The 13,923-nt window shown below is 40.7% G+C and overlaps 1 protein-coding gene across 1 annotated transcript in view; it reads left to right on the top strand.

The window, feature by feature from the left end:
* The window catches only part of RAB31 (RAB31, member RAS oncogene family), a 61,372-nt gene that overhangs the window by 25,116 nt on the left and 22,333 nt on the right, over nt 1-13,923 (top strand). Inside the window, exons 2-3 of the mRNA XM_009102055.4 lie at nt 1,944-2,023; nt 4,126-4,207. Of these exons, the coding sequence (XP_009100303.1) occupies nt 1,944-2,023; nt 4,126-4,207 (162 nt within the window). The remainder of the gene's footprint in view (nt 1-1,943; nt 2,024-4,125; nt 4,208-13,923) is intronic.

Below are 13,923 nucleotides of genomic sequence, written 5' to 3'. Positions count from 1 at the left end.
GGGAGCTGGAGGAAGCAGGTGAATCTGAAGCATTGTCGGGTCACCAGAGTCAGTGTCTAGTTTCTAACACTGTGGCAGAAACTCTGTCCCCACAAGGGAGAAATGCAATTCTTTGCAACCAGTGGGTGGTAATTCTAGTTTCTCTACAGCATTTAAAATCTGGAAAAATAATTAGATTCTCAATTTCAGGGCAGAGGGTTTTTTAATTTTATTATTTTTTAGTGTGTTCTGCCATCCTGGTGTAGTAATTATACAGCGATGTCAGCTGGAATCGATAATGAAGGCAAAATTTGGGAATAGTAACAGGATGTGTTACTGCTATTGATCAAAGCCTACAGGGCTGTTTTTAAACACTGCTTCTCTCTTTGATCTCTTTTTCCTATTGATTGAACAGAGTAGATAAACAACTGGCTGTGTAACATGAGCATTTATTATGGCTTTTAAGCTGACTAAGGACAGCTTTGAATTAAATATGAGAGTTTAAATGATGGTTTTCTAATAAATGCTGTCCCTAAAGACGGGTGTGACAATACAGTTTTGTGTAAGCATGGTGGTGGAAGGAAATGTAAATAGAGGCATTCTTTCTCTTTCTTACTCAAAAAGAAGATAACATATTGCAAAAGTGATTAAAGGAGAGGCAGAAGTGCTATTTTTAATATGTAGTTATGTGTGGGCAAAAGCTGCTTTTCAATTTTTTTAATATATAGTTATGTGCATTTTGCTGTTAAAAACTCTTATTGTCTTATCTCGGCATTTTTCAAGAGTGTTGTGTAAATTAGTCATCCTAAAATGTGGATACAAATGGAGCTACCAGGTACAATCTGGTAGTTCTGCAATCACTTCAATGAAATTAATAGAAAACTTTCCATTGACTGTTTAATGAGTTAGATTGGACCCTGGGCTGTCACTGTTAATGTCTGGGAAAGGTCAGTATTGATTTCCTGGCATCCTTTTTGTCTCTAAGGAGGCTCTTTGCAATTCTGTGGAAGACACAGAGATAATGTTACTCCTCTTCCTTGATAATTCCCTGTATAATTGAAGTTCTACCTACCATGCAAGGCTTTGGGCAAAAACAGACGGACTGAAAAATGTTGCATTTTATGGAAGCTGTTTATATCTTACGTGCCCAAATAATATTTCTGCATAATTTCAAATTTTCTCCTGCCACTTCAGGTTGTTTTGAATCTTATTTCAGTATTGTACTGCTGTTATTTTTCCCAACTGATTGGGTATGTTGAAAGAAAAAAAATAAAAGCCTTTTCCTGCAAATGGAATCAGCCTGCAGTGTTGCAGAGTAGAAAGTAAGCTGTGTGGCCTTTAAAGCAATGCACTGCAGTCCTCTAGCATGGCATGCACAGGGAGAGCAGCACATCTCTGGGGATCCAGATCTTTGCATTCCCACCTTTTCACCAAAGCCTCTGCAGAGTTTCCACTGAGTGGGCTAGTTTGTCTTGCCATGAAAAGGTTATTTTCACTAACTCAGTGGTATCAGTGTGCTAAAATGTTGGTGTTATTAGTCTGTTTTGGAAGCTTGCTTGGGCTGGCTGTGCAACAGGCCTGAATGAAATTGTTCCTCTGGCTGTGCTGTGTAATGCGCCGTGTGTTGGAAAGCACAGGGTTTGCTTGTACAAGTAAATGGCTCTGCTGGATGGACTGCAGTCCTTGCAACAGGAATATAAAATCCACCCAATAAATTAGAGGGCTTGGAGAGAAGGGAGTCCTGGGAAGAGGGCCAGGGAGATTCACTCACAATGCTGATGTTTGAAAAGGATGAGCCATGTCCTCACTTTTCTTCTGAAATGCGTAATGTGCCGTGCTTGCCCCAGGACAAGAACAAAGAGTCAAATATTAATTCTCAAAAAGAAATCAAGTGAAGTATTGACATCTGGGGTCTCGTGGGTGTGACTTCATTGACTCACTGCCATGCTTTCTTTGATTTTCAGGATACCGGGGTTGGGAAATCGAGCATCGTTTGTCGGTTTGTCCAGGACCACTTTGATCATAATATTAGTCCTACTATTGGGTAAGTACCTCACAAAATATCACTTTGGTTTTTACTGGTCAGTGAGGTTTCAGATCTGACCCTTGAGTGATTTAAGTCCTAAGGTCCTACAGCCAAAAACAGTCTGAAGTGGGAAGCTCTTGACAAGGCAAAAACCAAAACCCCACAACCCAAGAGGCTGTGACAATGATCAGGTCATCCCATGGCTGAGTAATGGCAGGAAGACCATGGGAAGCCCTCAAAGTAGCTTAGCTGAGTGTCCTGGTAGGCTGGGCTGGAACATGGACAGTGCCTGTGCTTTTATTGAAGTTTAGGATGTGTCACATTTTCCTTTCTTAAAATAAGAACCATGCAATTCAAACCAAGTATAATTAATTTATATAACTTCTTTAAAAACTACTAAGCTTCCATGTATCAGACCATCAGAATCCTAATAATCCTGTAGTAGATTTTAATTCAGATTTTTTTTTTTCCTTTAATACCTTAGGGACAGATTTTCCAAGTCAAATGTGACCTGGAAAATTTTTGAAGTTATGGATCTCTTATGGGAAAGGAAACTATTATGGAATGTAAGAAGTAACTAGGGGGGAAAGGACTCATCTGGCATGTGTGCCAGAGGTGTTTTAAGTTGTCTGTGAAAGATCGGTATTGATTGCTGTGTGTTGTTCAGAGGGTTGGGCAGTACCTTCTGAAGGTCTGCCTTTTAATGCATGGAGGAATCTCAGCTGGAAGCTGCACGTAGAAGTTCCAGGACAATTTTGGATTCCTGAATGAGATGAATAGAGAAAAATGGACAGAGAGAAAGGAAGCATGTCATGAATAAGGACTGGCTGAAGGACACTTGTTTGCAGTGAAAGAGTTGATGGCAATTTGAGTAGGGTTTTTTTTACTTCTGAACTGTTAGCAGCCTTTTTCCCCAAGTAGTTGTTGTTGCTAAGTAAATGCCTTCTGCTCAATTTAGAAAACAATTTTCCTCTGTTACCATAATTATGAAAACTAAAGGGATTTTTTTTTCCATTGGGAGATTAAAATGTGAACACTGGCTTCACACAGGTGATATTATTTGTCTGCACAGATAAGGGTATTTTCCTTCCAAATTATTCAACTGTTTGAAATATATAATACTTGCAATCATCAGTAGCCACTGTGGATCTATAAAGTTCCCATTTTTGAAGCTGTGAAGTGTTGCTTGTTGGTTTGAGAGGGAGAGTGACAACTGAGTGAACACACTTTGAAAACAACCAAAGAAATGTGGCCATTTTTTTTTACTTACTTAGTATTTTCATAAACAATGCAGCATTGTTAAATTCAAGCAATTTGCAGATGGCTGGAGAGGAGAGCTCTGGTATATCATTCTCAGGAAGTGTTTTGTTCAGTCATATGTCATTTGATGTCATTTGGTGCTTTTGTAACGACCATGCATTCTATCAAATGCATCTTTATGAGCCAGGAAAAATGTTACCACAACAAAAATGGTTCAGCAGTACCCAGATAGGATGGGGAAAATAGAAATCTGCCAGAAATTGGCAGCCTTTCCTACCAGCTTTCAAATGAACTGCTGTAATACAGAAAATGCCTATAAATTTGTAACCTTCTTTCCTAAAAGAAAAAACTTTGAAAATATAGACCTATCTCATTTCCTATGGAAAATAAAAGACACTACGAAGGTTTCTTCATCCCAGTTGAAAAGGAGAACAACTTTCTTGCATTTGTTTACCATGGGCACTCCAGCAGGTGACTTCTCTGTTCCCTGGTGATCTAGTCTCATATGTTAAAGTGAAAAGTGGCACATGATGTTGTCTGTTGCCTTTCTCTCAGGTCTGTACCACCAAGAAGATGGAGTTAACAAGCAGCAGAAGCCACGTGTGAATGGCAGGAGCATTTGTGTTCCTGGACCCATGAACAAATGCCCTCTGAACTTCAGAGGCTTTTCCCTTCTTTAAAAAAATACATCTATAAGTAGCATGTGTCCTATCTAGGAAAAGAGAGACTTCTGCAGGTATTTTATCAAGGTTTTGGAGTTACCCCAAATGCAGTCTAATCCAGAAGAACTCACTAAGGTTTGCAAGTTACATATTCAGAGTGTCAATTATGTTACAAATTTCTGTCTTCCTTATTTCCAGAGCATCCTTCATGACTAAAACTGTGCCATGTGGGAATGAGCTTCATAAATTTCTGATCTGGGACACAGCTGGCCAGGAAAGGGTGAGTATTAGTTTGCAGAATGCTTTCATTATCCTGCTCTCTCTTAATGTGTGGATGTACTTTTTCTAAACCTTTCATCTTCAGAAGACTGTGTAAGTATCAGCCTCCTGAAGCTTTGCAAGGCTCTGCAATGCAGGTGGTCAGCAGGCACCAAGTAGGTTCTCTTTCCGTGGATGATGAAAATGCGAACATACCACTTACCTAAAAAAGCCCCAAACCATGGTGTGAGATATCAGCCACCTTCCCCAAGACAGCTTGAGCAGTGCCTCAGCAACATCCAGTTCCCCTCTAGTTTCATCAGGTTTCTGTGTGGCAGCTCTCATAGGCATTGGAAAGGCTTTGACTTGCAGCCCATGGGCTGGGGTGGTCTGAACTTAGGTGGTGACTCTGGGGTTGTCTTGGATTGGGACAGTGAATATGGGCATGGCTTGTGTCTGCTGCTATTATTTATATTATAGGAAATTACCACCAGCAACCCAAACCAGGTTGGGGTTTTGTCTTCATTTTTTTCAAGTGTATGAAATGAATTGCTCAGATCGAGCAGCTTTTCCTTTGACTTTTCAAAACAAAAAAGCAAAACCAAACCATAATGGATTTTTGGGCATTAGTTCATCTGAACTGTATATAAGTCTGGCTGATAATTTTTTTTCTTTTAATAGCCTCAGTGACAGTAGTATGCAGTACTAGACTCTAGTAGGTAGAGCTGTAGGTTTCTCCTAATGTATGTCCACGTTTGTCTTGAGAAATGGAAAAACCTATGCACACTTATAGAACATCAGACTTGTGAAATGGCACAGTGTATAGGAAATTGTAGCTATGCTCACATTAGGTTGGGACAAAATGAGATGCTTATACAGACTGGATGTCAGTCCAGATACATCCTACTGTATTCTCCATACCTTGGATGTGAATTTTGGGCAAAGAAGGTTTTTACTCTTAATTGCAGGAAATGCTTTTGCTTTTATTTATAATGCGCAGTGTGTGATAAGGTGACTCTGATGAAATCTGTTGGCTCATAACAATTCAGTAAGTTATTTGTCATGGGAAAATGGACCTTGAAAAACATATTTGAAGCCTAATTCCTTCCCTTGAATCTTGTTTGTTCCATTTCTGCATGGTCTGGAGCTGATAACTGACTAATTATTGCAAGAGCTAGCAAAAGTACAGTTTTCTTTCCCATGGTTTCAGTTTCCTTGCTTATTCTCTCTCTTTTCCATCCACTGACCTGCTCTCCTTGCTTTTTCTTTTCTTTTTTGCACTTTACACACAAAACTCAGTTGGATTAATACTTATATCAAGATTTACCTATTTTCCTACATAGTCTAAGGACTCTCAAATCCCTCTAAAATTAGGTGAATAGTAATATGCATATTTACATATTTACTGAAACAAATGATGCCTCCTTTGAGGCAGGAAATCCGTGACTGAGCTCTGACTCTTGGACACAAAATTCATCCTTCCCAACTAGTCTCTTATGTTTCCTCTCAATTTTTTTTTAGCTCATCATTTTTCAAACATCTGCTTTCCTTTTTTTGTGAGTGTGTGTGTGTGTGTGTGTAACTCTAGTGAGCACCACAAACTTTGCTAGATTGCTTAGAATTTATTACAGATATGGCATGTTAAAGGTTTTCATTAATTAGTAATAATAAATTAGTCCAGGGACCATCTATTTGTTGTGTCTTTGTACAGTGTATTCCCAATCCTTCACTAGGACTAGGAAGGTGTTGTGATACAGTAAACAAAGTTCATTGGTGTTGAGTGAAAGCTATGGAGGCAGACAAGTTTCCCAAGGTGTGGTCCATACTGGTCTGGGTCATTCCCTGTCCTAGAATATTCCTGTTCTAAAGTGCAGCTAAGCACATGATGATTCTCAATATCTTACTTGCTTTAACCAGGGTTTTTTGGTTGCTTTGTTTTGTATTGCTCCTTCTGATTCAAGGACAAATATCTCCCCCTGTTAATTTTTTTCTGATTATCCTCTGACCAACAATGATGACCCAACATTTCCAGCCTATCCCATCATAGGGGCCTCTTGCTGTTTTCACCGCGTACTAATAAATGTCTTCTCAATGTTTCTGCTTTGAGAATTGTCCTTCCCTTGTTCTTTGAAATTTTTGTTGAGGTTTTGATTTTTGTCCCACTGCTGAAGCCTGGCAGTTTTGTCAGTCTGTACTGCTGAGAGCAGTGTTTAGGGCTCCCTGCTTTTTCTGACTTCGCTCTCCTAAATGCAAGACTTGTGCTGATTCTGGGGTTGGGCGTGCCCTGTGCTTCCCCAGATGTGCCAGCTGTGTCTCTGTGCTGATGTGGAGCCTTCAGAGCAGAAGAGCCCTGGCTGAGATTTAACTGAGGCCTCACTTATGCCATGAAAGTTAAAGTCAAAGCTTAAGCATGGTGGAGCAGGCAGGCAGAAACAACAGGAGTGGCACTTCCATGGTCCTTGTGCATGAGTTTGTCCTTTTGAATGAGTTTTCATTTCCCTGTTCATGATTTTCTCTGGGAAACTGCTAGCTTGGAGTCAATGCTTCAGAGGGACAATTATGCAGCAGAAAATGGGATTAAAAGCTTTTCTGTCATATCCCTAGTGGGGGTGAATGCTGAGTGTGCTTCTTAGGAACAGACCCTGGAGAGGGGTATGTGGCTTGTGGTGAAAAATTCACACAGTACATGATTACAAGAGGAGAGAGAGCTTCTTAATCCTTTTATCTTGTTTTTTTTTTTTTTTCCCTTTTTTCTTGAACAAACTGGTAGATCACTTCACAAAATCCCCCTATCTTCTGTGCCTAAGTATTGCTCTCTGTGGACCTGGTTGCTTTGTGTTTGTGTGCTGTCCAACTAACTCGCTTTATTTTTTTCTTCACAGTCACTTTCCCTCCAACCAGTATTTCCCAAATGTCACTTTCCCCCTCCTATCTCACGTTTTCCCCATTAGCTTTTGATTGTTGCAGACTTTGGGACTTACATGCCCAATAATTGTGTTGTTATTAGCAAAGATTCTCTCCCCTAAGAAGAGTCTCCTTGCAAGTTAGTTAATGATGTTTTTATTAGCATATATTTTGGTTCATGGTGCCCTAAGTAGCTTTTAATTACAATGTTTTGTTTGAATACCTTGGGTGGCTGCCAGCTTTTCATTTTGCCAGCTGAGGAATATTGTAGCAAACGGGGAGTCTCAGGGCTGTGTTTCTAGGGCAGGAAAATTTATCTCTGTCCTTTTTAAATTTATTGTGTTGATCTCTGGGACTTTTAATTTTGTTTAATAGAAGAGGCCTCAATTACTTGAGCCCAGTTTAAAGCTGGATAGGAATTATCCTGAGTTGTGAGCTATTTTTTTTGTTTGTTTTTTAACCTTTTCCATTTCCAGAAAAAGACTGACTGATGACATGTCCACAGCTCTTTACAGCTGCCTCTTTTCTGAGTGGCAGTAGTTGTCCTGGTGATTCAGAGACAGTGGCACAACACCATATATCAATGACTTGAATTATTTCTGCAGGCAAAACACAGCCTGAATTTTGCTCTGTGGTGTCATAAATGTGGCTCTGATGGTCTCCCTCAGCTCAGTCAGAGTTGGGCTGGTTCATTGTGTGTAGTGTGAGGACCTCTTGCTTGCTGCAAATGTTGACAGGTGATTTGGCAGTGTGTGAGAGCACAAGTGGCATTAAAGCTAGCAAGCAAATATGTTATTTTTACTACTTTTAGAGCATAAAGCGTAGTAAATCATTTAAGGGATGCATTTAAATGTGGTTTTTCTTAAGCTTCAGCAAAGAAGCTCTAAAGAAGCTTGCAGCACTTGTAGCTTGATGGTGACTCATGGTTTTGTGTAGTGTCTTTTGCATCCTTTGTTTAATGACTGCAAATTTCAGAATGGCTAAGCACAGGTCCCTTCTGTGGTGTTGCAAAAGTTTGTTTTCTGCCTATTTAAAAGAACCTGAAAAGGTTAACCTAAATTGTTGAGATTTTTCCTTCTTCGGTTAAAGAATTCTTAGACATTGGAAAAAATGCTCACTCTTTTATATATATAGATATATATTTAATCTTCAATTTAACCAGCAAAAAATACCTGCAGATCAGAGACAGATATTTCCTGATTTACTCAGCTTGCAAATCCTGAGAACTTGAATTTCAGCCTTCAGTCTTATAAAGAAAACTACTCAAGGTTTTAAAATGCTAAGTGGTATCTGAAAGTGGCTTTCATGCATAACATTTTTCCCATTTGCTCTTTGCCAGCTGAGAATGTCAGGAATTTTGTATCCCTCCCTCTTCCAGAAGCTTGTGTGTCAGGATAATCTGCTTAATGCTTTTGGGTTTTGCCTTTGCTTCTCCCTGCACCACCACAATTGTTTGTTTGTGGCAGCCACTGCCTTGAAGGTGGCAGGAGTGGGGCGTAGAACTGCCCAGGCTTGGGCAAGTGTACTTCAGGTGGCTTTTGGGACAGGACTGAAGGGGATTTCTGAGAGTGGCCTGGCAGGAAGGGCCGAGGGCAGGAGAAACAGGACACCCAAAATCACCTGTGTGGGAATGACCTGCTGAGCGAAGGGACCTGGTACATGTTTGAGAGAGTCCAGAGTCCAGAAAGTGCGAGTGGGTGTAGCAGGAAGGGACGGAAGCTGCGGGGCTTCCAGCACATGTCAGCAAGCAGCTGCGCCTGAGGCTGTGGCTGTCCTTGCCATTAGTGGCACCCAGGTAAAGAGTATGAGAAAGGATCTCTGACTTTGAGAGGAACCAAGTGGTTTGGTCTTCTCCACTCAGATCCAACATATGTTGTCAGAGAGCAGCTCCATAGGAAAGGGAATGAAATTTAGTCAAATGATCACAGCTGTCAGGAAGCAAATCTTGTGCTGCTGTGCACCTGCAGGTGCTTGAGAAGGCCCTGTGTAGGAAAATCATAGCTGAATTCAAAGTGTGTGACACTTGCTGAGCACTGGTGTGATTCTGCTCAATCTGTGCACCCTTATCCTTTCCAGCTGTGCTGATGGGCAGAATGATAATCCTTTTGCAGTAAGAGCAGGTGATGTTCTTTACAGCCTAGAATAGTAAAAGCAACCAAGTGCAGGAGTTAGGTGGCAGTTGTAGTTGTTGGTTTTTTTTGCTGTTTTGCCTCTTGACTGTGGAGTTGGGAAGAGGCAGCCCTGCTGTGACAGTATGCCAATCCTGGGATACAGCACCACAGGATGGTGCAGAGAGCTGCTGACATGAATTAATGTTCCCTGGTGTGCCTGGCAGATTGAATGAATCCCAACTGTCTTCAGCAGCATTTGTCAGCCTGTATATAAACAAGCAGGAGTGGTAGTTTTTATTTCTGTGTTCATTTGGCCTCTGTTTTGCTTTCTAATTCAGCATTATATTAGACAGGGTTAAGAGACTTCCACTACCACAGCTCAAGTGTGATTTATGCTGTTTTCCCTTGATTTTGGTTTTCTGTTCCAAGTAGGATATGATGGCTTTCCTTCTTCCCCATTCTTTACTTTTAGTAAAGAGGAAACATGATGTTACCTGTGACCAAATACTCCCCTCCATGATGAGATGCACAGGAAGCAGAAAGCAAAACACTACACTGCTTTTAAATAGGTGGTAAATTCCTTAATGGCTACTTGGTTCCATCTTTCTGTCCTTTGCAAGGGCATAGCTTCTGTTGACTTCGTTGAGATGGCCAGATGAGGGGTTGCAGAGTCCCAAAATACTCCTGGAATCAATGAGAGAAACTCTGGTGCATTTGCACCATGTAAGACTGAATTTGCTCCCTGTACTAGGGGGCTCTGTGGCTGTAAAGAGTTGGGCAGTTTCTAGTCGGACCTTTGGATTCTGCTTTCAGAGGAAATTTCATAATGCACATGTGGCCTCACTTCTTTGCTTGGTGTCAGAGATGATGAACCACAAGTGCAAAGTGGATGTGTTGGTAGAGGAGCACAAGGAGGAGGGTGCTCTGAGCCCAGTCAGCATTGCTCCAGGATTCAGGTGACTGCAGGTATGGAGCATGCTGGGTGTCTCCCAGGAGGAGAGTCCTGGAAGTCTGCATGAAGTAATTGATTCTGGGTTTTGGCATGTCTTTGGAAAAATAATTTTCTTGTTTATATTTTGAGTGGTCCTTTCAGCCTGGCTGTTGGATTGGGAAATGTACCCCTGCAACTTGAGTATGGCACTGTGTGGATTAGCAACCTCAGGCTCAGCAGTTGTTATCAACCTCTCCAAAAACAAAATGGGACTAATGAGTGATGCAGTTGGTCAAATAGGCAAACTTTTTTTGGTGGACACAGAATGAGAGGCATGAAACTTCTAAATTCCCTCAGTAGGTGACCTGCTAATGGTAATTTACTCATTATGCAGAGATGGGAAGTTTTCCCAGTGCTTAGAAGGTGGAAAGCAGTTGAGGTGAAGTTTGGTAGTGTAAGTACCAAGGTTCTATTTTTGCTCCTAACAAAAATACATGCTGTGAAGTTGTAGGTGAGTTTTTTAAATTTTGGGGTTTTTTTGGGAAACAGAGGAGAAAAGCCACCTCTGAATGTATTCACCAATTGAAGAATGATCATGTGAGTATGATGCAGCCATGAGAAAAGTGTTAGGGGTTGTGCAGTTAAGGCTGTTCATTTAATGCCTATAATGCTGCATAGAAACCTGGTCACCAGCAGTCAGGAAAGATGAGCTGAAGCTGGACCAGGCTTCACGTTTCATCACAAGGAAAGGTGATTAGACCTTTATTTCTCCCTTTTACCTTATCTCCAGAGTGTAAGAGCCTGGTATAGCAGACTGGCAAAGTTAAATCTGCAAGCTTATCACTCTGTATTAATATTTCAACTAAAGGCAAGCAGTGATCCCTTAACTTTATTAAGTCAAGGTACAAGCAAATTACAAGTAATTTAGTAATTACGAATTTAAAATGTTATTAATTGTCAAAGTAATATGATCCCTGTAGCAGTATAATGAAGAAAGAAAACTAATTATTTTAGGCAGAACATTGATCAGCTTTTGAAATGGGTTAGGAGTGTGATTATTTGTGATGGTGGGAGCTGAAGGAAATCTCTTTCTGGTCTGTGTTTTTCTGTTAGGCCAAGGGGATTTGAGCTGCTGCTGCCTGCAGGAAGGGTGACATCTGCCAGAGTGCTGCTCTTGGCTGCAGGTTATGGAGGGGCTGGCTCCCTGGAAAGCTGGGACTGTAACATGAGTGTTCCTGTGGCAGAGCCAGGAGTGGCTGCCTGAGCATTTTTAGGTGGCCCTTCTCAATCAGCATTGTTCCTATGCCAAATCTCAAACTGCTTCTATTTATCCTGATTTTCTTGGGAATTTCTGGTTACAGAAATACTGAACTATAAAATCAAGGTTATAGACATTGTCGTTTATAATACAGAAGGTAGTCCCGTGAGGTGTAGTTTTGTGAGCTGGTTTTTTGTGTGTCACTTGTTTTGGGCAGCTGTCCCACATTTGGTCCTTGGCAGGTGAAAAATGTGCAGATTAGTATTTTGTATCCCGTTAATTAATTTGGTGTGACTCTCTTTTTCCAATTAATTAGGCCAGAAAAATGTTCAAGAGGACTTTGCTTTTGGGCACTGATTTAAAAGAAGAATTAAACATCATTATTTGCACGATATTGGAAAATTCATGCTCATGAAGCACATCTGTTGAGAGTCTATCATTACATCACGAAATTCATGCAGTTAAAATTTTTCAGCCCCTCTTGATTCATTCAGTGTTGCAAAGAGGCTTTTCTTGTTTTCTTGTAGAAAACAGTGAGTGATTTCTTGTGACTGGGACATAGTGTATTGTTATGTTTGTTTATTAGCCTGTATAAGAAAATGACAAAGAACAATTTTTTTTTTTTTGCTTTCTGGCCCTAACACTGCAAATATTCTCCAGTGAAACAGCTATTAAGGGAAGTGTTCTTGTCAGCTGGTCAGAAGAAAAGGGAGAGAAAAGGGAGAGAAATTCCCAAGATGTTGTACAGGTTCTCAGTGTGCTTGCAGGGCCAGTCTTGAAGGAATTTGGAGTATGTGAGTTTAACTACATGGCTCCTGTGAAATGTGATTACTATTATCTGAGAGCTCTTTGTAAATTCATGAATACCATGTAGTCTAGATTAAAATGTAATCTAGATTAAGACCAAATCAGCATGTGTGTAGGGTTTGAATGTTTTTTTCCTGGAGTTTACAGACTGGGAGGAGTGTGCATACAGCATGAAAGTCAGACTACCCTCCACAGTTAAGGTTCCTGACTTGCAGACTACTTCAACACAATTTATGTTCAGGAGATGGTCTTGGCTTGAAGATAGTAGGAGATAACTTCTCATTGCAGGCATTTAGTGACCCAGCCAGGCAAGATGCCCTCCTAGACTCCTTTGTGATTAAGAAGGACTTGGGGAATGTGGTAGTAGGTGCGATGCCTTGGCCACAGTGATCATGAAGCAAGTAATGAGTCCAATGTTTTCTTTAGACCTCCTCTGCTGTTAAGATGCTTGAAAAAGCCCTTCTTGTTATCTGAAATGATGCCTCAAGCTTGTCAGTGTTTAAGAAGCATTTGGACAATGCCCTTAACAAGATGATTTAACTTTTAGCCAGCCCTGAATTGAGCAGGCACTTGGTTTGCATAATTGTTGTAGGTCCACTCCAACTGAAATGGTCTGTTCTGTTCTAACATACTGAGAATTTCTGTTGTGATTTAGAAGCCTAAAAGTTCTGGAAAGTATTGCATTAAGCATGCAAGTAATAAAGCTACATACTAAAACCCCAGAAAGCACACATCGACCCAGCTCCCTGAGGATCTTGGCTGATTCCGTTTCTTCAGACCACGCTTCTTGACTGATTCCTCTTTCTTTTCTCATCCTCTTTCCTGCTGTTTTCTCTTATTAATGAGCTCTCCCACCTGCCTCGCTCCCCAAAACACTTCAACCCTTGGCCATCTGTCACTGCTGCTGTGCATCCATACTGTTACAGAAGGAAGCGCCGACCTTGAGCTGGTGTGCGCGATCTGTGATAAATAGCTTACAAACTGGCGAGGGAACCAGCGCCGCAAATAAATTGCCTGATATGTTGCACGTGAAAGAGCAAGAAATGAGGTGGCTGCTAAAAGTCTAAATGCTCAGTCAGTAGGTGCAGATCTGGGAAAAAGATGTGTCCAGTAAATGTGCAGAGGTTTGCAGTGCGACACGTGGATCCGTGCCTGTTTGCTGGGCAGTGAGGTTCAGACCCTGCCCTAATAATGTATTTGATTTAGGTGCAGACCTCAGTTATTAGCTGCAGCTTAATATGCAGCTTTTGCAGATAACTCACCCCTACAAAAATTATAAAATGGCTTTGTGAGCATACTGAGACTGGATGCATTTTCCCAGAAAGATTATTTTTGGTTTGTTTGAGACTAAACTTTAGTTGAATCAGCAGAAAGACTTTTTTTACTTCCTTACTCTAATTATAATTGTAAGCTGAAATTCTAAATCAGCTGCTTAGTCATTGGTAAATTATGAAAATTATGCTGTTCTTCAGTTGTTCTAACAAACATGTTTATTTCTTGGGTTTTTTCCTCAAAGAATGTTTTCCTTGAAACAAAAAGCTGAAGAGCAACTGCAAGAATCCATGTTTTTTTAAATATCTTATCATAGTATAGGATAGGTAATCAAGACAGGTGTTAGATTTTCCTGACAAGTTAGTTTTATCCAGATCATTTGCAATGCTTTACAAAATTCAAACCCAAGCTGAATCCAGTCTTAGATCTACAAAGCAAGACTGTGGTTTGCCAGG

Source organism: Serinus canaria, chromosome 2 (genome assembly GCF_022539315.1).
Source record: "Serinus canaria isolate serCan28SL12 chromosome 2, serCan2020, whole genome shotgun sequence".
NCBI classification, from domain to species: Eukaryota; Metazoa; Chordata; class Aves; order Passeriformes; family Fringillidae; genus Serinus; species Serinus canaria.
This window is presented reverse-complemented; position numbering and strand designations above follow the sequence as displayed.